This window comes from Mustela lutreola, chromosome 16 (assembly GCF_030435805.1).
Source record: "Mustela lutreola isolate mMusLut2 chromosome 16, mMusLut2.pri, whole genome shotgun sequence".
Taxonomy (NCBI): domain Eukaryota; kingdom Metazoa; phylum Chordata; class Mammalia; order Carnivora; family Mustelidae; genus Mustela; species Mustela lutreola.
The window spans coordinates 32,115,560-32,139,742 of NC_081305.1; the positions used below are offsets into that span (position 1 = coordinate 32,115,560).

The 24,183-nt window shown below is 51.6% G+C and overlaps 1 protein-coding gene across 5 annotated transcripts in view; it reads right to left on the reverse strand.

Moving 5' to 3' along the window:
• Positions 1-24,183, reverse strand: part of NOD2 (nucleotide binding oligomerization domain containing 2) — a 36,253-nt gene that overhangs the window by 2,250 nt on the left and 9,820 nt on the right. For 2 of the 5 annotated variants that reach the window (XM_059152553.1, XM_059152554.1), the window contains 9 exons: positions 21,177-21,282; positions 16,440-18,255; positions 12,489-12,572; positions 12,176-12,259; positions 9,832-9,915; positions 7,768-7,851; positions 6,959-7,042; positions 5,133-5,216; positions 1,452-1,535 (listed from right to left, as the gene is read on the reverse strand). In XM_059152553.1, coding sequence (XP_059008536.1) covers positions 1,452-1,535; positions 5,133-5,216; positions 6,959-7,042; positions 7,768-7,851; positions 9,832-9,915; positions 12,176-12,259; positions 12,489-12,572; positions 16,440-18,255; positions 21,177-21,282 — 2,510 coding nt within the window. Of the gene's footprint in view, positions 1-1,451; positions 1,536-5,087; positions 5,217-6,958; positions 7,043-7,767; positions 7,852-9,831; positions 9,916-12,175; positions 12,260-12,488; positions 12,573-16,439; positions 18,256-21,176; positions 21,283-24,183 lie in introns of all 5 variants that reach the window. The other 3 variants (XM_059152556.1, XM_059152555.1, XR_009348752.1) reach the window with 2 other exon arrangements.

Sequence of the window (24,183 nt, forward strand, 5' to 3'; positions counted from 1 at the left end):
GACAAAGTAAAGAGAGGTTCGGATGAGTGCTGAGCCTGGATGGTGCCTTTAATGGGAGGCTGCTACTTTCTAAACCTGGGCCTTGATGGCCTGGCCCTTGGGTCCTGCTGCAGCCCTGCCCTGCTGGCGTTAGCCTTGGTCCACCCAGGGCAGCTCACAAAATCATTGTGTGTGATGAAGCAAGACTTTGTGACTCTGCAGAGAAAATCTGCACCGGACCCGGCCGGCCCCAACTCCCCAAGGCTGGCGATTCTTTTTAAGGCAACAGCAGAATCTACCAAGAATGCAATGAGCAAACCCTCGTGCCCTCCCAAGTCCTGTCAACAGGTGGCAAATAACATCAGAACCCTTAAAATATCAACCCGATGCTGGCTTCTTCCCCCTGGACGCAGAATGTGACATTTCCTATGACCATGTGATGGTTTAAAACAAACACAGAAACAAAAACCCACGCTCTGCCCAGGACCCGAGGACCTCACGGTCTACAAGGCTTATGCAATCATACGGAAAGGAAAAATCTCTTCCCGACAAGTTTTTATTTTTAACTTCATCATCCAATATGTATTGTCGCTGTTGCCTTGTTTTGATTTTTGAGGGAGGGACCGGTCCATCAGCAAATGCAAAGCAGGGGTTACAAGTTTAAAGGGACAAGACAGGCCACATAGAGCGGTCAAAGGAGCCTGGTGCAGGACGCCAGACTTTCTGGGTATCCGATCGGCATGAGCTGCTCTGCCCATCTCAGTGGGGCAGCCCTACTCTACTCTGCTTACTTGCTGGCATTTCCCATGGGGACCCAGAGTTGGAAGCCTTGGGAAGAAAACTCAGAAATATGATTTCCATGGGGGAATCTCCTAGTTTTGAAAGGTTGGCTTGTAGCTCAGTGCCTGAAACACGTACAGTGGGACATTCACTCGTTACACACCAAACCGGGGGAAACCTTTCTACTTACTCTGGGAGTGAAATACATCCGTGGAAGGAAGGAGCATACATCTCTGAAGGTGAGACTCAGTGTTTTTTTCAAACACATGAAGGAATGTGGCTTTTAATTATAAAGATCTGGAAACACTGGGCAGCAGCACCTTCCTCCCCCCATCTATCCCCGCCCCCCAATGTCACCTCCATCCAGAGACAACAGCCCTGACCTGAGAAGGCAGGTGCAATGCCCCCAAGTTCATGTGTCCATGTCCATCTTCCACCACACCTCTTCCTACACTGTCACTGGGAACAGAAACCTTCCTGAATACTCAGGGTTTAAAAATGAACCACATGGTCCATGCTGGGATATGGGAAAACATCTTCCCCGGACAGAAATTAGATCCACTGCAAGCAGCATGGCATGGAATGTCAGGCCCAGGGGGAAAATGCTCAGGTTTCCTCTTTCTCCTGGCCCCATTTTACAGATTGGAAAAAGGAGGCTCAAAGAGGTAAAGGGGATGGCCCAGGGGCCTTACCAGACTTCTAGGATGGTGTCATTCCTTTCTAGGGCCCGCAGGAGGGCTTCTGCCCCAAAGTAGGTGATGGAGTTGTCAGACAGCCTGGAGAAGAAGATGGAAGAGTGAGCTTCAAGGATGCTTGGTTCTCCTCTTGGGCCTGTCCGATTAAAGGCGTCTTTGGGAGGGGGCTAGCCTACAGTACAGAAGCCCACCTGCCCCCTTGACATGTCCCTCTTCTGTCTGAGATTCCCAAAGAACTCATCCACAAAGGCTCAAGGCCCCCAAGGAAATGCACCCCTCTCTCCCCCATTCCCCGAATTTGTGTATCTAGTCAAGTAGCTACTCCCTCTGGAAGGCGATCTGGCATGAGGGGTTAAGTATGTGTGTTTTACTCCCTGGGTTCCAATCCAGCTTATACTGCTCCTTTTTGGATTTCCAGCAAATTAATGCCAACTTCCTTTAGGTCTTCCTCTGCAAGACCTAAAAGAGCACCTACCTTGTGGAGTTTAAGAGTTAAAACAAAGGAATGGGGGCGCCTGGGTAGCTCAGTGGGTTAAAGCCTCTGCCTTTGGCTCAGGTCATGATTCCAGGGTCCTGGGATCGAGCCCCACATCGGCTCTCTGCTCATCAGGAAGCCTGCTTCCCCCTCTCTCTCTGCCTGCCTCTCTGCCTACTTGTGATCTCTGTCTGTCAAATAAATAAATAAAATCTTAAAAAAAAAAAAAATGGCCAAATGCATTTGGCCCCATACTCAACTGATGGGAAATAACCAATAGATGGCAATATTTCCATTTGGGGAGTAGATGGGGGACACAGGGACACGGATTTCAGCAAATACAAGGTTGGCAGTTGAGAGGGGAGAAGGCACCCTGTTAGGGACAATGGGGGAAGAGTCACTACCCTTTGCCGTTCTTTTAGCTCACAGCTTGGCCTTCGAGACATCTCCAGGATTTCAGGACCATCCAGGAAGCGGCCCCAAAGCCAACACTGATAATAACGAAGGGCCAGGATCTGCTGAACTCTTACAACGCACCAGCCCAATACCTCCGTCAGCTCAGTAACGCTCACGACCCTAAGAGCAGGGTCCCATTATTAATTACCCTCCTTTACACTCAGTGCCACTGAAACACAAATCCAAAGAGAAACAGTGGGTAATGTTGGAGCCGGGGTCCAAACCCAACCCACCAGGTACTGGAGCCCTTACACTGAACCAACGTTTGGTAGTCACTTTGCCTGGAAAAAGAAGGAAGCAGGCTTTTTTTTTTTTTTTCCTTTTTTCTTTCTTCCTTTTTTTTCCCCCTAAGATACATAAGAAGCTTGCTTTTTTTTTTTTTTTTTTTTTTTTAAGATTTTACTTAACTTATTTGAGGGAGAATACAAGCAGAGGGAAGGGGCAGAGCAGATTCCTCTCTGAGCAGGGAGCCTGATGGGGGGCTCGATCCAAGGACTCCAAAATCATGATCTGAGGCAAACTCAGATGTTTAACTGACTGAGCCACTCAGGTGCCCCAGGGTGCTCGCTTTAATGGGGAAACCATGAGGGATGATGGAATGCAGGGGTGCTTCATTCTACCAGGCAGCGGGGAACAAGGCCGGCTGCTATCCCTGGCAGCCCTTGGGGTTGCCTGAGCTAAGTCTGTGTCGGTGATGGAGGACAAACATGCCAGGTCCACACCTGGTTGGTACTAAAGTAACCAAGGTACTACTGCCAGACCCCCTCCCCCATGTGCAAAGCCTGGCGTCCCCCCCTTAGACCCTCCAGGCATCCCCCAGTCCTCCCAGCTCCATTTCACCCAAGTGACGAGTGGAAGTGTTTTCCCCCAAACATTTGGCAACTTCCTCGCCCCTGCAAAGCAACACAAACAAGTGTTGCCAGAGTGGCTGGCGGGCTGGCAGCAAAGCAGACACTCTCCCAGAGGCAGCTGTCTGCCCGCCTCGGAAGCCGAGCGTGTTCCATGGGCCACATTTGCCAGGGTGGATGCCACCCTTCCTGTCACACAAGGAGCTGTCTGAGGCTGTCCCTCTCCAGAAAGACCATTGGTGCCTAGCAGGCACGGCTCCATCCTCGAGAAGCCCATGCACCAGCCGGTGATGACCCCTAGCTGGGCTCCTCCTCCCATCCTTTGTCCCTTTCCTGGGGGTGGGGGGTGGGGGGAGGCCCCGCCGAGCCCACCGCTAGGGGTGGCCACCGCTTCTGGCCAACGCTGCCGCCCTCCAGCTGGTGGTTCCTGGACCCTCCGCAGGACCTTCAACCAGAGCCTACCCACCTTCACCAGCCTTCCCCACCACCACCAGCCTGATCCAAGTTTCCTGCATCTGCCGCCTGGAAGACAGCAGGAGCTCCTGCCTTGTCTCCCCACTTCCATCTTACCCCTCTCCCATCTGTTCTACACAAAGCAGCAAGTATGATCTCGTTGTGATGTAAATCAGATCATGTCACTGCCCAGATTAAAATCCTCCCAAGGCTTCTCAATGCCCCTAGAATAAAGCCCCAGATCCTTCCCATGGCTCTGAGGCCTATGTGCCCCACCCACCCTGCCCCTTCTCCCTCCACCCTCCCCTCCAACCATGTAGGTCCTGCCTGCCCTTCCCAAAACCACAAAGCTTTTTTCTGCCTCAGGGCCTTTGCACTTGCTGTTTGGGCCACCTGGGGTGCACATTCCTGAGACCTCAGCATTACAAGAACAATAATGTTTCTAGGTTATTCAGGTTTCAACTCCAATGCCACCTTCCCAGAGAGGCCTTGCCCAGGCAGCTGCAACCCTGGCCCTCCAGATACTCCCAGACACATCTTTCCCTTGAATTCTCTTTAGAGCCCTTATACATCTTCTTGTGTATCTGCTTACTTGTTCATTATCTGCCTCTCCCACTAGAACCGAAGAGCTAAGGGGGCTGAAGCCTGCTCTTTTCTTTCCACCACTCTATCCTCGGGGCCTCCAACAGTGCCTGGCACAGTTAGTGTTCCGGAAATATTTCTTGCAAGAGTACATAAATGGATGAATGTAGGCATGGATGCACAACAAAGAAATAAATGAACGCACCCATGAATAAAGGCAAGCATGCCTGCTTGCACAGCACAAGAGAAACCACTGGCAATGATGGAAGAAGACATCAGCCTGAGCTAGAGATGACCCCTGCCCCCAGAGAGGGGGCAGGCAAGTCCTGTAAACCCCATAGCGGATGCCATCGGCAACCCATCCATATGCCCTCAGCTTTCCCCTCTAACTCCAAGGGCTGCTTGCTGGGAAAACCTCCACACTCTGCCAGAGGACTTTCTAACAGACCCCCAGCGTGTACTCGGCCATGTGCAGGGCAAACCAGAAGCCCTAGAAAATTCATATTCCCACAAGCACACGGACGCAGGACAGGCAGTTGATGGATAAATATCCCGGCTGCCTCACTCCTCAGTTGGGGAGGGGTTTCTGGAGCTCCCCAGCAGGTCTGAGCTCCCGCTGCCCTCGGTGATAAGCAGGGTCATAACTGCCTGATGACACCCTTGTTCCTCAGTCCATGTCCTCCCCTATGTCAGGTCACTGACCTCTCGGCATCGTGAGCTGGGACCACCTCCCCAGTCAACAACTCTGTGTCTGGGGGATCCCTGAGTTAGCCGGGTGGGAAACTGCCCAGATTACTCACCCACCCCCAGCCCCCCTACCAGGTCAGTCATTGTCATTCCAGCTCTTGCTCACAGGGTCCTTACTTCAGAACTTTCAAACTTGAATTCTTCTCAAGTCCTTCAGCAAGAGAACACACACCTTCATCCTGGAGACGGTTCTCCTCCAGGCTGGCAAGAGCAAGAGAGAAAACCTGGTTGATACGGTAACGTTTATTAGGGAAGAGGATGTCATTAAGGATTAATCTGCTTCCCCCTCCCCCAGTTAGAAAAGCCGACTTCTAAAAAATCTACACTTACAGAAAAAGTGAGAACAGGGAGAGCTGGGGGGTGAAGGTTTTCATTCTGGGGGTGCCTCTGGGAGAGAATTCACCCCAGGCTTCCTCATGTCCCAGTGACCTAACAGCCATTTTCCGTTTCTTATTCATGGAAGCCTTATTCTATTTGGGCAGCCCTGTGCTTGATTCAAAAACAGACAAACAAACAAAAAAAGCTGCATTTCCCACTCTCCACGATGGCTGTGTTGGCCAGTGATGTCCACATGGCCAAGTGCTGGTGATGGGGCTTCTGGAAGTCATCTTTCCAGGACAGAAACCTCGGTTGCCTGTGCCTCCTGCCCTTCCTGGATATACAGACTGAATCTGGGGACACAGAAATAGTGCTGCAGGTATCAGAAGTCGTCTGGTGACCATGAGGCACTCAACCTTGAAGCCATAGGTTGAGGATGTGAAGGGACAGAGAGACAGCATTTTCAGGCCCCTGCTGGCCTGCTGGAGCCATTACACCAGCTCCACGCCCCCTGCCTCCAGACTGGTCCAACGTGAAGATGATAAATCCTTTACTGGTTTGAGCCCCTGGACATGGAGTTTTTCCTGCCCTGCAGCCCAGCCATGTCATCATAACTGATACACCCAAGGGTGAGACCTGCCTCTAATGAGAATTTCCAAAGGGTACAGTCAATCAGGATATAACCAATGGGACGTCAGCAGAGCTATGGAGCCCTGCTGATAGCCAAGGCCACTAAAATATCCATTTTGTGACAATGATCAGAGGTTTCAATGCCCTTCCACTTCCTGGAGAAAGCAGCATTTATTTGATCTCCCTGATATAATCAGGGACTGCCCAGAACACGTCCTAGGAAGACCAGACTAGTGGCATCTAAAGGACAGGAAACCTAGAATCAGTTTCGGGTCAGCAATGTACAGTTCACCTTTTAACTTGCTCCAAACCCCACTCCACCTTCCAAGGTGACCCTCACTCTACTTTCCAGTGTTCTTAGATACTCGCCTTAGAAAAACAGGGTGCCTGGGTGGCTCAGTGGGTTAAAGCCTCTACTTTCAGCCCAGGTCATGATCCCAGCATCCTGGGATCAAGTCCCGCATAGGGCTCTCTGCTCAGCAGACAGCCTGCTTCCCCCTCTCTCTGCCTACTTGTAATCTCTGTCTATCAAATAAATCTTTAGCTTGCTTCTCCTTCTCCCTCCGCTTGTGTATCCTCTCTCTCCATCAAATAAATAAATAAAATCTTTAAAAATGAAAAAAAGAAATAAAAACATCTTGCATACAATAACATGTGCTTTACCATTCAAAGCAGTCATCCCCTCATTTTACTGTGTCCCCAGATCCATTTGGTAAGAAACCTGGGATGCAGGGATTGTTCGATGACTTGTGGGAGATCACAGCGGGCCTGGAAGCTCAGCCGGCTGGATTCCAGAGTCTCTGCTCCCCACCATTATGCCACATGGAGGAAGGACACAAACCCATATGCTTCATGCCACCCGGGACAGAGAGAAAGACAAGCCCAAAACCCCAACTGCTCCATTATCCTGTTTTTTCCATTTCCATGGAGGAGACCCAGGAATAAAGTAAGGCTGTTAACTGCCTCCCCAAAGCAGGGGATCCCCCCCAACTCACCAGAGTTCTTCCAGCGCCACGTTCTTTTCCAACATTAACGCCAAGGCTTGAGCCCCCGTGCTGCCAATGTTGTTGCCCACTAGGCTGAACGAAATCAAGGATCGAAAACATGTCAAGGCAGGGAGGGACCGCAGAGATAAGCTTAGCCAAGAAGGGCAAAATGCACAACATGTATGGCCCTACTCCCTAGTCCGTTTCACCTCGGACGTGACTGATTGATTACCATGCTCTCCTTCGTGAAGCCCAGGAAGCAGCCTTAGACTCCTTCCCGACAGGATGTCCTGGGCAGCCACTAAGAATGGACGGGAGTTTGTTCTTGAGATAAAATACATCTGAGGCAGCCCCAAATCTTCAACTTATAGATAAGGAATCAAGACCCATTCTATAATTTTTTTAAAATTTTTTAGCGAGAGACATAGAGAGAAGGAGAGAGAGAATGGGGAGGGGGAGAGGGAGAGGGAAAGAGAGAGATTCTTAAGCAGGCTCCATGCTCAGTGGAGAGCTGGACATGGGCCTCCATCTCCCAACCCTGAGACCACGACCTGAGCCAAAATCAAGGGCCAGATGCTTCACTGACTGAGCCACCTAGTTGCCCTTGAGAATCAAGACCCTTGAGAGGAGATGGGACACTCCAAAGTCACCCAGAAAGACTCAACTGTCCTGATTCCAAATCTAAGGGTCTTTTCTTCTTAGGGTGGGGGGAGGGGTGAAAATAAAGTTGAAGCAAATGAAGGATTTTTAAATCTGGCCCAGGTTCCTCCTCCCTCCTCATGCTGGCTCCCCACAGCCATGCAGATCCCGAAGCTTACCTGAGCCACCTCAAGCTCTGGTGATCCCCCAAGGCTTCAGCCAAGGCCTGGGCCCCCTCGTCACCCACCTTGTTGCCCCACAACCTAAAAAGGGCAACAGATTCTGTCAGTCAGTCCGTGAGTAACTGCTATGTGTTCTAGACCCGTATGAGGGGAGCCCTTCCCCTCTACATTCCCGGCCGGGGGCGCTAGGACCACCCAATTCCAGAAGAATCTCAGTGGGGCTTCTAGGTCCCAGCACAGTGGACCCACATCCACATTTTTGGAAGGAGGGCCAAACTACATTTAAACGTTTTTCAGCCAGATTTACAAGCCGTCAGATTTATACAACTGTAGCACATGCCCTCAGGGACAGGGAACTCCCTCTCAGTGACAACTTAAGGGTTGTGATATTTTTCCTGAGCTTTAGGCCAAAGCAGCTTCCCAGTGACTGCTACTCCCAGGCCCTGAACTACCTTCCGGGACCACCCAAAACAAGCCTCTCTTTTCCCACACACCAGCTCTCTCTCTGCTCCTCCCTAGCGTTCCCCATTCCTAAATGGTGCCAAACTCCTTCACTTCCACGGTCGTCCCCCCTCAGACCCCCTGGGTTGGGATGGATGTGTCCCTTTTCAAAAGGTGGTGCCCAGCTCAGACCTTGCGACCTGGCTGTTTTACACACGGAAAGTGAGCCCAGACCTGGCTGGGCACATGGGAGCAAAGCTGGCCAAACTAAGAGGTTCATTGCAATTTCATTCATCGGGTAGATATTTCCTGAGCCCTGGCTATGGACCAACACGGCTCTGTGCCCCAGGGAGATTGCAGAAAACCCTGTAACAGCAAAAAAAAAAAAAAAAAAAAAAAAAAAAAAAAAAAAAAAAAACCCTGGAACAACCTCAGTGTGTCTCAACAGGAGCCCCAGTTAAATAGATTATAGCCATCCAGCCCGGGGAATACTAAGCAGCTTGTCTTTCAAAAATGAGGTCATTAGGGTATGAAAGATTATCGTTAAGCAAGAAGAAAAAAACCAATATTGAGAACAGTTCGCATCAGAGGACAGCATCCGGAGGTTTGAGCACAGTGCCCGGTCCAGACCAGATGCCTTAAGAAACACCTGTTGAAAGAGAATGTACCCCTCCCTCCAATCCACTAGTTGTGACCCCAAGCCCAGAGAGCTTCGTAGGGCTGGGGCTGCCTTTGTGCTGGACTCCGTGTGGCTCAGCATGCAGCTTGGAAAGGAGCTGATCTCTCGAGCTTGTGGGCAGCTCGCCTGCCTATGAAATGGGTTGGGCCCTAAGGGTTTCGTCTCTCAGAGCCTTGGGTCCTCAAACTCCCATTTCTTATCCAACAAACCCCTAGCTCATGCCAGAGGAGGCGGGACAGGAGGGGGGTGTTGCGTGGATGCCATCCTAGGGGGAGGTGGTCACTCTGCCTGGCAACCAAAGGAAACCACCTCCCCGCCGACCACCGCCACCCCAGCAACACTCTCTTGGGGACCCGTGTTCTGTGGGACAGCCCTCCCAGCCCGCATCTGACTAGTCTGCCCTCCCTGGGCAGCCCTGACCCGGCCCCATGGCAATGCCTGCTCTGAAGGACCTGGCGAAGCCCCCCTCCCACGCTGGGGCCAGTCTCCAGCCCCGTCCACCTCCATCACTTTCCCTGCTTCTCGTCTCTGACTGCATAGCCTCTGTGGAGCTTTTTTATAAATGACCGATTCTTAAGCCCCACACCTCGGCATTTCATTTAATCAGTCTAGGGAGGGACCCAGGCAATGGCATTCTTCGGAGGCTCCCAAGGGGTTCTGGTGGACACATGAAAATGAGAACCACGGCCCTGGCCCCAGCGAGGCCCACCGGCTCATGGGCACTGCTCACCACCACCACCAACCCCCACCACCGCCACCACCTGACATCCTGAACTTCCTGTTTATTGAGTGAAAGACAAACACCAAAGCAGCCAAGGGCCACCCACTCTCTCCCACCGCCTCTGGGGCCTTCTGGCTGAAACGTGTCACCTACCTCTAAGTCCCCCAACCCCTCCACCCCAACCCCAACGCAGGTCCCTCTGACCCAGAATCCGACCTACCCCAAGAACTGCAAGGAGGCATTGGCTCTGAGCCCCTCGGCCAGCACCTGGGCTCCCGTGGCAGTGATGTGGTTATTCCCCAGCCTGGAAGAAAAGGCAGGGAGGCTAAGAGAGTGTGGGACAGGGGGATGTGAGTGCCCAGAAAGCCAGGAGCTGGTGGGGCAAGTGTGTCCCAGACATAGAACATGGAGAAAAGCTTTGAGGACCTCCCTATAGGACGTAGGATCCTGTCCTCTCGCTCCTGCCTGCCCAACAGGGAGTGTCTGTGCTTTCCTATTCCCGTTTGGGGGAACTTAGTAATGGTTCCTGCTACTTCAGTTCCCAGCTGCAAAGGGAAAGAAATGGGGGAAACCCGTTTTGCAAAGCAGTGTGACAGGTACAGGCAGGAGGCACAATAGGCAGGTGTCCTCAGAGGTGGTTTCCCCAGGGGAGGGAGGGTGACTCACTGTCACACCTTTTCTTCCCGTGTCAGCCACAGGCTGGGGCTAGACTCTGTGTTCCCTCAGCTTTCCTGGGTTCACTGTAGCTGGTGGGAGAATTCACCTGTTCTGGAAAGAGGGTAGGCCCAGGCCGCTGGGAGAGGGAAGGGGAACCCACTGAGCAGGGGCTGGAGGGGGGAGGCTTCAGCCACATCTAGATGACTCTGAGAGTTTCAGCGAGGGCCCCAGAACTCTTGCTCACAAGCCCAGGCTTCCTGGAATTAATAAGACACTTTCCTCTTTCAAGAGAACTTTCAGACCTATGAAGCCACTGTAGCTCACAGTGCCGTAGGGAAGGCAGCATCACCCCCTTCGAGAAGGAGCGTGGTAGCCTCTCACACCTCTGACCACAGGCCCTGTAACTAAGGGCCCTGCTGCTGGGCTGGGAAACCCAAGGTCGCCTCTGTACCAAGGCCCGCTTCCCACAGGTGGCTCCCAGCCAGTGACCGGGAGACCTGAGACCCATTGGGCAAACTCGGCGGGAGGACTGGCCGCCGCCATCTTTGCTCTTAGAACTGCACGGAAAGCCAGGACACTTCCTCCCAGCCCTCTTTCCCTCCCTCTCCCCCTCACTCAGGGCCAGACCTGCCCTGTGGTCTGCTGACTCTCCCAGCCTCCCCCAGCACCCTCCCCTGCTGCTCCTCATTGGCATTTTCCCAGACAAATTTCTGGCACATCTAATCCCTCCTCAGAGGCCTGAACTCCCGATGGACATACATACGGAGAACTTTCGTGATGATACTCCATCTTTAAACCACTGAGCTCACTACTTGAAGTATTGACTCTATTCTGTCAGCTTTCTACATATGTTAACTTATTTCATCATCGTAACAACCTATGAGGAGGCTGTCATTATTATCCACATTTTACAGAAGGGGAAACAGTCACAGAGACACTGGGCAGACCCAAGGTCATACAGCAAATGAGGATTCGAATCTCAGGGACCCTGGACCCAGACCTCGGTTGGTCTCATTCCAGAGCCCCATGCTCTCCACTTTCCTGCTATTCCAGCCCAGAACCCAGACATCAAGTTTGCATGTAACACCTTCCCGCTACCCCACAGCCCTCCCTGGCCTCTGGCCACAGCAGGTCTCTGGATTCTAAGTCTCCGGGAGCAGGTAGTGGTGGCAGAAGAGAATCCTTTATACAGAAAGGCCCCTCTGGGCTTGGCCTCTGTAGCCCGGCCTGAGCATGAACTCCACAGTTAGCAATTTTATAATGGCAGTTCCCATTCCCCACACCCAGCCCAGGCCGTAGAAAGAACGGATAAAAGCAATTCTTGGCTTTGCCTGCCTTCACGGCCGCATAAGTCCAGGAGGCAAGGCATTCCCAGAGAAAGAGAGAGAAAGCAAAGCCAGGTCAAGCCAGCGGCCAGCAGGAGAGGAGATTTCATGGTCTCGGGAGAGAGACTCCAGTTAGCCAGCCAGGAGGACCAAGAGCAGCAGAAATGCAGACGTCAGGGACTGGAGTACAAAGCCGGCACCCACCAAGCGCTGACAGGACCTTCTGAGAGCTTTTCGATGACTGGCTGCCACCACCATGATGACAGAGGACTTGCGCACGCCTCTGCCCACAGCTCTGTAACCCCAGAGAGCTCATCACACTCTTGGACACAGGGAAGGAACCCTCTTCAACCCCGGGGGGCTAAAGGTCAAAGGTCAGGAAGCCCTCAGCAGAGCCAGTCTGGAATTTGCTGGGGAGGTCAGAGCATTGGCAAAACTCTGCTCCGAGGGCACACTGGCCCTGTCTGCAGCCGGGAGATCGCCAGCCCAGCAGAGGCCAAGTCAGGGCCAAGACCAGAACAAGTGGGCTCAGCTGGGCAGAAGAAAGGCAGTTTCCAGGGACTAGGAAAGGCCCAGGCTCACCTTAATGCCAGGAAGTTCCGCTTGCACGAGAGGAGCCTGGCCATGGAGGGTGCACAGCCATCGGTCAGTTTGTTGTTAAAGAGTCTGGAAGGTTCCGAAAAAGAGGAGCCGTGGTGACAAAGCACAGTGGTCAGTGACCACCCAAGCCCAGGGTGGCCGTTTCCCTCTGCACAGGAGCCGCCCGCACCCTCTGACCAGGCGGACACCCCCGGCCACAGCTCATAGCTCACAGCCACTGTCGCTGTGGCATAACCTAGAGCGTGGCTGCGGGCACAAGGCCCCGACCGATGTCCCCAGCCCAAGCCCGACTTACGCTAACTTCTGCAGCTGCTCGCAGTGCAGGGCTCGCTCCACGAGCTTGCAGACGCCTCGGTCTGAGATGTTGTTATCCCGCAAGCTGAAGAAAAGACAAAATAAATAAATCTGAAAAGGGAGCGGATGAGGAAAAATCAAAGAAGCAAGAACCCCTCCCCCCCAGAGATTTTCACTCAGGCCCAAAAATGCTGGTGTCTGGCCAGTTTCTGGGAAACACTGCAAGCCCTGAGCACCCCAGAACTGGGAAAAGCCCCATCCCTGATCAGGGTGCCGACGTCAGGCCCTGACGGCGCAGCAAGCTGGGCACCCATAGCTCCTGTTAAAGAACACTGGGACCCTGGAGGAAGTGGTCACTGGCCTTGCCTGAGGCACTGTTTTCAGCTCTGTAACACAGAAATGATCTCCATAGTGGCCTCATGAAAGGAAGGTTCCAGAAGTTTCCAAGGTGGGTGGGGTGTGGTGGGAGCTAGCCAGCGCCTACCCCGAGAAGGGTACTGGAGGACAGTACCCACCCCCAAACTCGCTTGATCACCAGATCTTCAGAAAGCATCTCTAGAATGCAGACTTTCAGACCCCTCCCCTGGGTGGGGGTGACGGTGGGGCCCCAGGACCTGTGTATGGTAACAGCTGTGCCCATGATCCCCATCTTCAGGCAGATCCCGGAGACCCTAACGTAAAGGTTAAGGACCTGGGCTCTGGGATCTCTCAGTGGAAATTCAGATCCTTAGCAGCCATTTCCGGGCTATTTGCTGTTCCCTTCCTCTGTAAAAGGGAGAGGATGGCACCTGGGTGGCTCAGTGGGTTAAAGCCTCTGCCTTCAGCTCAGGTCATGATCCCGGGGTCCTGGGATCGAGCCCCGCATCGGGCTCTCTGCTCAGCAGGGAGCCTGCTTACTCCTCTCTCTCTCTCTGCCTACTTGTGATCTCTGTCTGTCGAATAAATAAATAAAATCTTTAAAAAAAAAAAATTAAAAGGGAGGATGGCATTCCCAGCCCCACCTGGATGTGGAGGTCAGATTTAAAGAGACAGTGCATGTAAAGTCCTGGGAGCACCCATAACGGGTAGAAGCTTCCCTATAACCAGGACAACTCATGTGCATACAGCACCCGATGCGTGGGCGCTCACCTAAGCACTTCCCAAAAGTAAAGGTATTTAATCCTCAGGAAAGCTCGCTGTGTAGGTACTATTATGATGTCTATTCAGGGGAAGGAAACTGAGGCACAGACAAGGGGAGTGACCCACGCAAAGGTCACTCAGCGCCTAAAGCATCAGGGCTCCGTAAGTCTTGTCCCAAAGCCCACCCCGGAGCACAACATCACGTGTTTCTCTCCCCCTCATGCCTTCTATATGGGCTTCTAGAGTCCCGATTTTCAGGCTGCAGGTCATGACCCATTGGTGGGTCATAAAATCAACTCTGAAGGTCTAGCAGCATTTTTATTAAAAGGGAAAAAGAACAGAAGAGGGCAGAAATGTATCCGGGTTTACACAGGAAAGCCATTTTGTGAAGTTTTTGTTTCACTTTTAGATGGCTGTGTGCCTGCTTGTACCTTCTCCTTCACGGTGGGTCACAGCCAAAAAAACCGTGAAAGCCCGCAGCCGGGAGTCAGAGCCAGGGTCGAAAGAAACCTAGATGGGGACACTTTGTAGACACGTTTCCTGGAGGCTGAGCGTTTCTGTTGGCATGGAAACATTTCCAGTGGGAGAGAGACAGTGTGGCTATGGGGGAGAGGAACCTACCCACCCCCGTCCACTAGCCTCTGTCTCTGTCTGTCTCTCTCTGCACACACGCGTGCACACACACACACACACACACACACACAGGAAAGGCCCAAGCAGCAACCTTCTCATCCTTTCTCCTCCCACGCACGCTGGCAGTTTCAGTACAGAGAGTAAAGAGCAGTAGAACTTGGTCAAGGTCTTTTATGGTTCATGGAAAATCAAGCTGGTTCCTACAGACCACCCTAGACCCACAGAATGAGAATCACTGGGGACAGGTCCTAGAATCTGCATTTCCAGAAGCTCCTCTGCACCTATAGGCTGAGCACTGGAACCAGACCTTCCTCACCTTCCTCTGAAAATAGATAGACCTTGAGCTTCCCCTCAGCCCTTTGACACATCCCAGGAGGGACATGGGCTTTCCTTAACTGAGAAAAGAGGGGATCCACTCATTCTATGGGTGGACTGGTCTATAAGGATCAACCAGGCCAGTGGTTCCTGACCTCTTGGGGTTTGAGGACCCCTTTGAGAACGACAGTTCCACCATCCCAAAAAATGTTCATATTTTGTCAGGAAAATGACTCCCACAGACAGGCCTCAGACTTCTTGAGTGAAAATATGGGGATTCCTCCTTTCTGGGGAAACAGAATCATCTTCATTTGCCTGGCCAGGTCCACTTTCCCTCTCTACCTGGCTCTCGGTCCTGAGGAGCTGATGATGCCCACGGATGACAGCAGCAGTCACCCAACTCCAGGTTGGGTGGTCAAGGCATGAGCAGAAAGAGGAAGAAGGGACAGGGCCCCATTCTCCCAGCTTTCTATAGCCTCTACTCCTATCAGAGAGCCTTCTCCACACTGCTTCTCCTTCTCCACACCTCCTTCTCCAGGCCTACAGAGGGTGACAGTTCCATCCCTACCCCCACCCCACAGTCACTGGCCCCAGGACCTTGCTGTATCCCTTTAGGCTCTTCCTAATTGCTGCCCAAGCCTCTGAAAACAGTCCCTTTATTAAACTTTCTGTAAATCACTCAATTTAAATGTGTCGACTTTCTTCCTGATATATTTTTAACATATACCATCTATAATATACATGTTCACTTACAAAATATGCTACATATTGTGTTATTATTACCTTATATTTATAAACTTAAGAGCATGGACCCTATGTTAGGGATAACACAGACCACCATAGTTTCTAACTGATATGCCTATGTTTGCTCCAGAGAAAAAGAAAACCTGGCTGCTTTGGCTCAGGGAAGGTACGCCATCCTAATATATTCAAGGGGAGGTATGTCCCTCCCTTGCTTAGGGTCAAATTAACGTCATGTGGGATAGACCGAAAACCCCAGAAGGCTGTGAGTCGATTTTAACGTTAAGCTACCACTTCTGCTTTCTCGGAGGTTTTAAATAGGGAGCAGGACATGCCCTTTCAAGGCAGGGAGGAAAGTGGGGGAGCCTGCTGCCTCCTGGCTGCCAGACCTGGGCATGCCCTCTGTGTGCACCTGCCCCAAGATGTGGAGAGAGGCCCTGTGGGGGCTGAAATAGACTGATGTTCTGAAGGGGGAACCTCCCACTTCCAGACGGGGGTCCAGAAGCAGTACAGATGATGGCATCATCTCACGGGGGTGCCACACCACATGAGGGATAAAAAGGCAGGTGCCATTCTGCAGCCCCTTCCAGCTCTTGGATCCCGACATTCACATCTCATTGTGATCTCAAAATCTCTCATGGGGTCTCAGTCACCTCTAAATTGTGGGTGGCTCCTAATAACTCACACATAATACGCAAAACTGGACGTGTCACTTCAAGGTTCTCGTGGAGCCCCCAAAATCTATCCCTGGGGCAGGCTGCTTATGGGGAGTAAGGACTTGTCACGGGAAAGATGTGATCTGTTGAAACCAGCTCTGCCATCTCCGGTGTCATGGTAGACCAAGGACTTTGCTTCTCTGGGCCTCATACAGAGGATAATGGGTAGACGGCCCAGGGTGTTCATCGAGATGAAAGGAATTAATTGTAGGAAGTGAGTAACACAGCGCCTGACAGGCAGGACACTCCATAAGCATGGGGTCATCATCACTGCGAAACTAAGGCCCAGACTGGGGAAGGGGCTGGGCTGGAGTTGCTTAGAAGGGGTGGTGGGGCCCAGACCCCCAGGGCTCAGTGCGGAGCTCCCACAATGCACCTCAGCGCCGGCACTCCCCCACACCTAGCCAGCGCCGCCGAGCAACACTCACTATAGAGCCTTGCAGACGTTGAGGCAAGGCAGCAGCTGCTCCACACCAACATCCCCTACAGAGTTGTGGTCCAGCTGCAGGGCCACGGGATGCCGGAGGTGCCGCAGCACAAACGCCAGGGCAGCACACTCTGCGGGGCCCACGCCGCAAAACGTCAGCTTCAGGTGCCCGACCTTGAGCCCCCGCACGGCCTCCCGGGCCAGCCGTTCCTCCTGCATCTCGTACAGGCTCCGGATAAGCCAGATGAACCCAGGCATGGCGTGCATGCTCTTGGCCTCCCCCGGCACGGCCGGAGGGATGGAGTGGAAGTGCTTGTGGAGGCTGCGGGACAGACAGCTGCGGGCACAGGCCTGGCGCTGGAGCAGGGCCTTCTCGGACACCTGGCTCCCAGCCAGCAGGCCCTGGTGCTCCCGGGACAGCAGCCCTGCCAGGAAGGCTGCTGTGATCTGGAGGTTGTGGGGCTCAGCCTCTTGCAGCAAAGCGGCCGTGCTGCCCTCCTGGTGCTCTGAGTGTGGCACGCACATGGGGGGCAGCAGCCGGGCCAGCAGCGAGCTGTGTGGCCCGTGACAACTGAAGAGTTGTCTGAGCAAGGACGGCGACAGGTCAGCACTAAGCACAAGGTACAAGGCTGCAAAAAAACACTGGAAGGTGATGTGCAGGAATTCCAGGGGGGCTGTGCCCCCCTGCACAACACTCTTGGCATGCACCAGGAAGCCAAGAGAAATGTCCTCGCTGTCGATGTGTGCTGCCTGGAGCTGCTTGTCTGAGAATACATAGCAGCATGTACCCAGGCCCCAGACAGCCAGCCGGCCCAGGTGCAGGAGGGAGGGGAGCCTGCCTTGAAGCAGGCCGGGTGCCAGACCGCAGGGCACCGAGTCTGGTGGGGAGGCATGCAGCAGAAAATGCTGCAGGATCAGCAGGTACAGATCCGTGGTGGTCTTTGGGGACCCGCCACCATGCAACAACAGTTCCTGGTGGCATTTGGACACCATCCACGAGACAACAGGAAGGTGGCACAACCCATGCAGGGGTGAGGTCGCTTTGAGCAGGCGGACAAGGCGGTCGGCCACCCCCGGCTCACGGTGGCACTTCCTCAGGTACAGCTCGATGCCCTCTTCCGAGAAGCCCTTGAGGTGGAGTTCCAAACGCAGGTACCTCCTGAGCAGTGCGGACACTGCATCCGGACGGCTGGTCAGCACCTTGCGTGCGTTCTTGAGCAAGTTACCCTGCAGAAGGTTGAACAGCAGATTCTCGACAGAGGTGGGGTCGGTCGGAGAGCAGTGGCGCTCACGATCCGAGAACCTGAACTTGAACTCATCAAAGCCATCGAAAGTTAAGAGGACACGGTTGGGGTGGTCAAGGAGGAACTGGAAGACCTCCTGTTGGCCAAGGTCAGGCCAACAGCAGTGTTCAAAGAGCAGCGTCTGCACAGACAGCGGCTTGGCCACACACTGCAGCTGTCGGCAGCTGAATGGGAAGACGAAGAGAAATTCCTGGAAGTCGCGCCCTGAGGCCCACAACAGGTGCATCTGCTGTAGCAGCGTGCTCTTGCCGCTGCCCGCCTCGCCCACGACCAGCACAGTGTCTGCCTCTTCATTGAGATGGCCACGGGTGCCGAAGAGCTCCTCCAGGCCCAGCGTCACAGGGCTCTTCTGTGGGAGTCCGGCCGGGCCCCGCTCTGTCCGGATTTCTAGAACATTCTCTGTGTATATTTCCTCCAGGCAAAGATTCTCTGCCCCATCGTAGGTGCTCAGAAAGCGAGACTGAGCAGATATCGTGGTCCTCAGCTTGGACATGTACTTCTTACAGGCGGCATCTGGAAGACCAAAGAAGAGGCTGATGAGGTAGGACAGTGGGGAGGATGGCTCTGGCAGAGAGAGGGCTGCACGAGGGCATGTGATGTTATACATGGAGAGAAGAGCCGGCGTGTGCCAGCCCCGGCTTCTGCAATCACAAGCTATGGGCTTTGATGACAGTTGCATAACCTTCCTAAGCCTGGGAATCCCCTCACCCACCCCCAGGCTTGAAGTGGGAAAATGGGGGTCCCTACCTTATAGGGTTTACATGGAGCAATGAAGATAATTCATGTCAAGTGCTTCATTTAGCATCCAACCCAGTACTCCAAAGATATTTGCTAGTGGTATTATTATTACTACTGACATCAGGAAGAGCTGTAGATTAGGGGCGCCTGGGTGGCTCAGTGGATTAAGCCTCTGCCTTTGGCTCAGGTCACAATCTCAGGGTCCTGGGATTGAGCCCCACATCGGGGCTGGGTGGGTGGGGGGGGTGTCCCTGATCAGCAGGGGGCCTGCTTTCCCCTCACTGCCTCTCTGCCTACTTGTGATCTTTCTCTCTCTTTATTTTTAAATAAAATCTTTTAAAAATCTTTTAAAATCTTTTAAAAGGCTGTAGATTAGAATGAGCATCAGGCTGGGGTCAGAGGACCTGCCTGCTGATGCCTGTCCAGCCGAATTGGTTAGGATGGCCTTCGAGAAGCCTCTTCACCATTCAACCTCAGCTGCATCTTTCTAAAGAAAAGCACAAGGTATAAGAGCCCGGCAGCCCAGTTTCTGAAGTCAGATATGCCTGGGTTTGAAAGCTGGCTCCCTCATTACCTTGTGCAAGCCACTTAACCTTCCCCTTCTCAATATACTTATCTCCAAAATTAGGGACAATCCACAGCTTGAAGGATTGTTACAGGAGGACACAAGATACAGTAGAATTGAGCAAAGTCTGACATATGGTAAACTCTTGAAAGTAGTGTTTGTTATCATGATACTGATGGGTTTGGTAGGTACAACAGGAATACCATGTCCCAATCCTCGGGATCTGTGAGTATGTTACCTTACTTACAAAGGAGGGACTTTGTGATTAAACTAAAGAGACAAGGATTTTATCCTCGACAATCCAGGTGGACCTAGCACTGTTTGGTGTCAGGGTCAGTGGGGTGCCGGGGTCAAGCACTTGGACAAGAGTCCTTGATCAAGATTCACTTCCCCATCCTCTTCGCTTAACCCTCGGCAACCTGCTTGCACATGGGGTGTGTCCACAAGGCTGCTGCTTTTCCTTTACCATCCTAATAACCAACGTGAGCAAACTACTTTCTGTATCAGGAGTCGGTTCCCCTTTCAGGGAATGGGGAAGTGGTAGGCCAGGGCCCCCAGGGTGGGGGGACCTTGGGGCATCACGGCTTCACTGCTCCCGAACAAAGATTGGCGCCCTTGTTCTCAACTCAAAAACTAACAAGTAGGGCGCCTGGGTGGCTCAGTGGGTTAAGCCGCTGCCTTCGGCTCAGGTCATGATCTCAAGGTCCTGGGATCGAGTCCCGCATCGGGCTCTCTGCTCAGCAGGGAGCCTGCTTCCCTCTCTCTCTCTGCCTGCCTCTCCATCTACTTGTGATTTCTCTCTGTCAAATAAATAAATAAAATCTTTAAAAAAAAAAAAAAAAAACTAACAAGTAATTCTCCCAGAGCACACTTAGCATACTGACGCTCTATTCATGGTCCTCCAAAGCAGTTGTCTCCTGTTTCGGTTTCATCTTCTGTGCCCAGAGCTGATGAACATCATTGCTCTTAAAGCCCTCTGGATATACCAAGAGAACAGAACATAGATAACATAAAATATACACCTTCTTTTCTAATACCCTGAGCTCTAACGCAGGTTCTCCAGATACCACCAATATAAAATTCTCCAGAAAAACAAGGATCTTTCATTTTAAACACGGGTCAATTGTCAACCTCGGATTGGTCACCCTCGGGAATCTTACACCATGTCACAGAGTTACGACGTGTGATATCAACAGCGGACATTAACCAAGGCCCAACCCGGGGAACCGTGCTCTGTGCCATGCAGCCTTGGCTGGAAACTGACGTCTGTGCCCTGTTCTCAGGGAAACGGTGCACATCGAGGTGCCAAGCACTGGCTTCTAGCCATCCTTCCTTCAGGCAATGCTTGCCACCCAGAGGGTAGAGCTCAGAGTAGTAAATCTCTCTGCTAGCACCACCCACAGCTCAGGGGCCCTCACTGCCAAGGACCAATCCCTATGGTGACAGGGGAACAAGACATACAAGGCTCATGCCTGCTCTTTACAACGGACGATCTCTCTTCGCCCAAGGAAAAGGGAAGCAGCGGTGAAGACGGTTTAAAAACAGAGCCATCCTCCCCACCTCAACCCCCCCCCCCTTGCCCCAGTTTTCACATCCGTAAATTGGAAAAAATGACACTGATTTCTCAAGGTTGCCGTCAAGGACAGATACCATAAATAAAGCACCTTGCAAGGATGTCTGCCAGGTTCCAGCTGTGGGATCCGAGCCCCTCCCGTCCCTGGGTTGGGTTGGTGGCTGTGTGCAAGGAGAGATACCACATTATCTAAATCGGCTGGGTCCTGCAGTTTCTGATAGTGAGTAGCTAAATTGCAGAAATCAAGAGATAACAGCCCTATCTCAAAATGTACACTTTGCAGCACAGATCATAAGAGTTTGGCTAGTGAAGCTCAGTTATCACTGTCCCGCTCGGGAAGTAATAAAAGCTAACGCTAATATTACACATGGTAATCCTTTCAATCCTAGTGGCGGGTGTTACCCTTGAAATCAGGAAACTGAGTCCTAAGGAGGCCCACACGGCCAGGAAGTGAAATTCTAAAGGCACGTCTCACTCCAGAGCTCTGCTCTTAATCAGGACTCTGTACAGCCTTTTTTTCCCCCTCTGATGAACGGAGAAGAACATATAAGTATATACCTTCAAAAGGCAGGGCCAACGAGACTGGCAATTTCTGAACATGACGTAGAAGGAAGGCAGCCAACCCATTCGCCTTCACTGTGGCAAGATCGAGGAGCCTCCTTGCCTATGGGGAAAGCAAAATAACATAAAAAAAAGTATCTTTCTAGAAAGACGGGTGGAGATGGTGTGGGAAGGTTTCTACTGATCAGTAGAGTTTCATAGGTGTCTCCTTTCCACCACAGTTAGAGGCCAGAAAAACCCCCAATCAGCAAGACAAGTTTAAAGAAGTCACTAGATGCTGCGTGATGAAGCGAACACTAGAGCACACATATACCCGATCTGGCTCCCACTAAAAAGGAAAAACTTAAAGAAAAAAAAAGCCATAAATCTATAAACCTGCAAGGTTAGGAAAAACAATTCTGGAAGCGAGAACTCATCTGGAAGACAGGTGATTGCATGGAGACACGAGGCTTGGCATCCCATCCCTAAGCACGACACCCACATTTCCATCTCCAACCTCACCTGCTCCCTGAACCTTGGACACGCAACCCGAAATTGCCTGCCCACCATCTCCACTTAGATGTCCCCAAAACACCTCCGACTTAACATATCCGCAATTACACTCCTCGTCTACACCCACCTGCAAACCTACAGCCTTCCTCCTTCCCAAGCTAAAGTCAATGCCACCCTTCCAGCTACTCTGCCCCAGACTTCCAGAATCGCCCTGGAAGCCTCTCCCCTACAATTCACGCAACAAATCCTGTTGGCTTGAGCACAAACACGTATCCAGAACAGCACAACAAGTAGAACGCTCACTGCCCAGAGGGTAAACACAAATGTGAGATGTATTTGTAATGTTGGATCTTCTAGTATCCATATTATTTTAAAGTAAAAACCAATGTAATCCATTTCAATCATATATTTTATTTAGCCAAATAAGGCCAGAATATTACCATTTCAACATGTAATCAATATAAAAAAATTACTGAGATATTTTATATTCTTTCTTTCATATTAGGTCTTCGGAGCAGAATCCCCATCACGGACCACAACTCCCAATCCCGTGGCCACATTTCAAGTGCTCAATAGCCACATGTGGCCAGTGTCTACCCCAGTGGATATGCAGCTAGAGAGCCCAGCCTTTCCTGTCCCCTCCTCTATGCTACTGTCCAAGCCACCATCAGTGCCCACCTAGAAAATAGCAAATGCTGCCCAACTGGTGTCCCTGCTTCTGTCCCTGTCCCCAGAATCTATTCTCAACACCACAGGCTGAGTGTCATTCTTTAAAAGTCTGATCATACCTCTCCTGTTACAAATGTCCCAGCATGTCCCTCATTTTCTCAGAGTAAAAGCCCAAGGTCAACAATAACCTATAAGGCTCCAAACAGACTAAAGTGCTGTCTGTGGCCCTCGGGATCCTGCTTAACTTCTCTGACCTTCCCCTGCTTATTCCACTCAGAATACCAGCCTCAGGGTTTCTGGAAACATTAAGCATGCTCCCACATCTAGGCCTTTGCTGGGGCTGTCCCCTCTGCCTGGAATGCCCTTTCTCCAGCTGTCCACATGACCCCTTCCTTCACTTCCTTCAAGCCTTTGCTCAAATATCACCTTCTTTAGAACTCCCCGACCACTCTATCTAAAATTGCCATCACTACCTCCACTCCCTCTAACTTCCAAGCCCCAGACCGACTCTACTTATTTTCTATAGCACATCCATCACTTTCCAATGTACCCTGTCATTTGCTTCCTTTTGCTTATTGTCCATCGCCCTGCACTGGGACATGAGCATCTCCAGGACGAGGATTGTTGTCTGTTTTGCTCACTGCTGTTTCCTCAACACCTAGAAGAGTGCCTGGCACAGAGAATGCATTCAAGGACTTGCCAAAGGAATGACTAGTAATGGACTTAGAAGAACCCAGAAAGCCAGATCCTAAGTCACCAGTGGGCAAGTTGAAAACCACACAACATGTATCTCAGACTTTATAAAGATCTCTGGAATTAAGAGCATCGGGTACCTCCAGAACCAAAGGAAATGATTCAAGTAGGGAGGGTTGAGTCAACATGGTTTATAAAACAGATCTCTTGGGTGCCTGTGTGGCTCATTGGGTTAAGCCTCTGCCTTCAGCTCGGGTCATGATCTCAGGGTCCTGGGATCGAGCCCCAAATAGGGATCCCCTGCTTCCCCCTCTCCCTCTGACTACCTCTCTGCCTACTTGTGATCTCTCTCTGTCAAATAAACAAATAAAATCTTTTAAAAACACAAAAACAAAAACAGATCTCTTGTTCCCCTGACCCACTCCAAGCCAACAGCAACTGTCCCTGCCCTGCTGTGGCAGAATATGGAGATTTATATCTGGAAAGGCTAAAACAGGGCCCCCAGACTGGGAGGCAGCAAGCACAATAAAGGAGGTGGGCAGCAATGCCCTCAAAAGAAGGTTTAAATGACCATGTGCACAGTGAGTGCTGAACACAGAGACCTCTCTCCACCACAATCACTGGACAGCCCTCTTACTTACTGGGCTCCCACAACTCTGGCAGTCAGACCAGCCTAGGAGGAATGGTTTAAAGATACAAATACCATCACTTCCTAAACGTCTACAGTGAAATGCAAGGTAGACAGGTTTCACCTATAGGCTCTGAGTTTCTGGTAAGTTTTAGGGAGTCTATTTCAGTCATGAGCGGCCAACTAAGGAGCGTCATATGCCCAAAGAAAGCATCTCATGTGGGAGATCAAGGCCAAATAAGTGGGGAAAGGAAAGCAACTTGTAGGATAAAAAGGTTATTATGCGGGGTGGGAAAGAATCTGTCCCCCGCCAAATAAAACAAAACAAAACAAAGCAAAAACAAACAAACAAAAAACCCACTGTATCTTTATGGTCCTTGGGTAAGCTAAGAAACTGCATCCATAATACAAGAACATGATGCTATAATAAGAAATATTTTATAATAGCTCTTGCAAATTAAACATGGTAGCAACAATGAAAAACACAAGGGTGTAAAAGTTTAAAGATTAAGTGGAAGATAC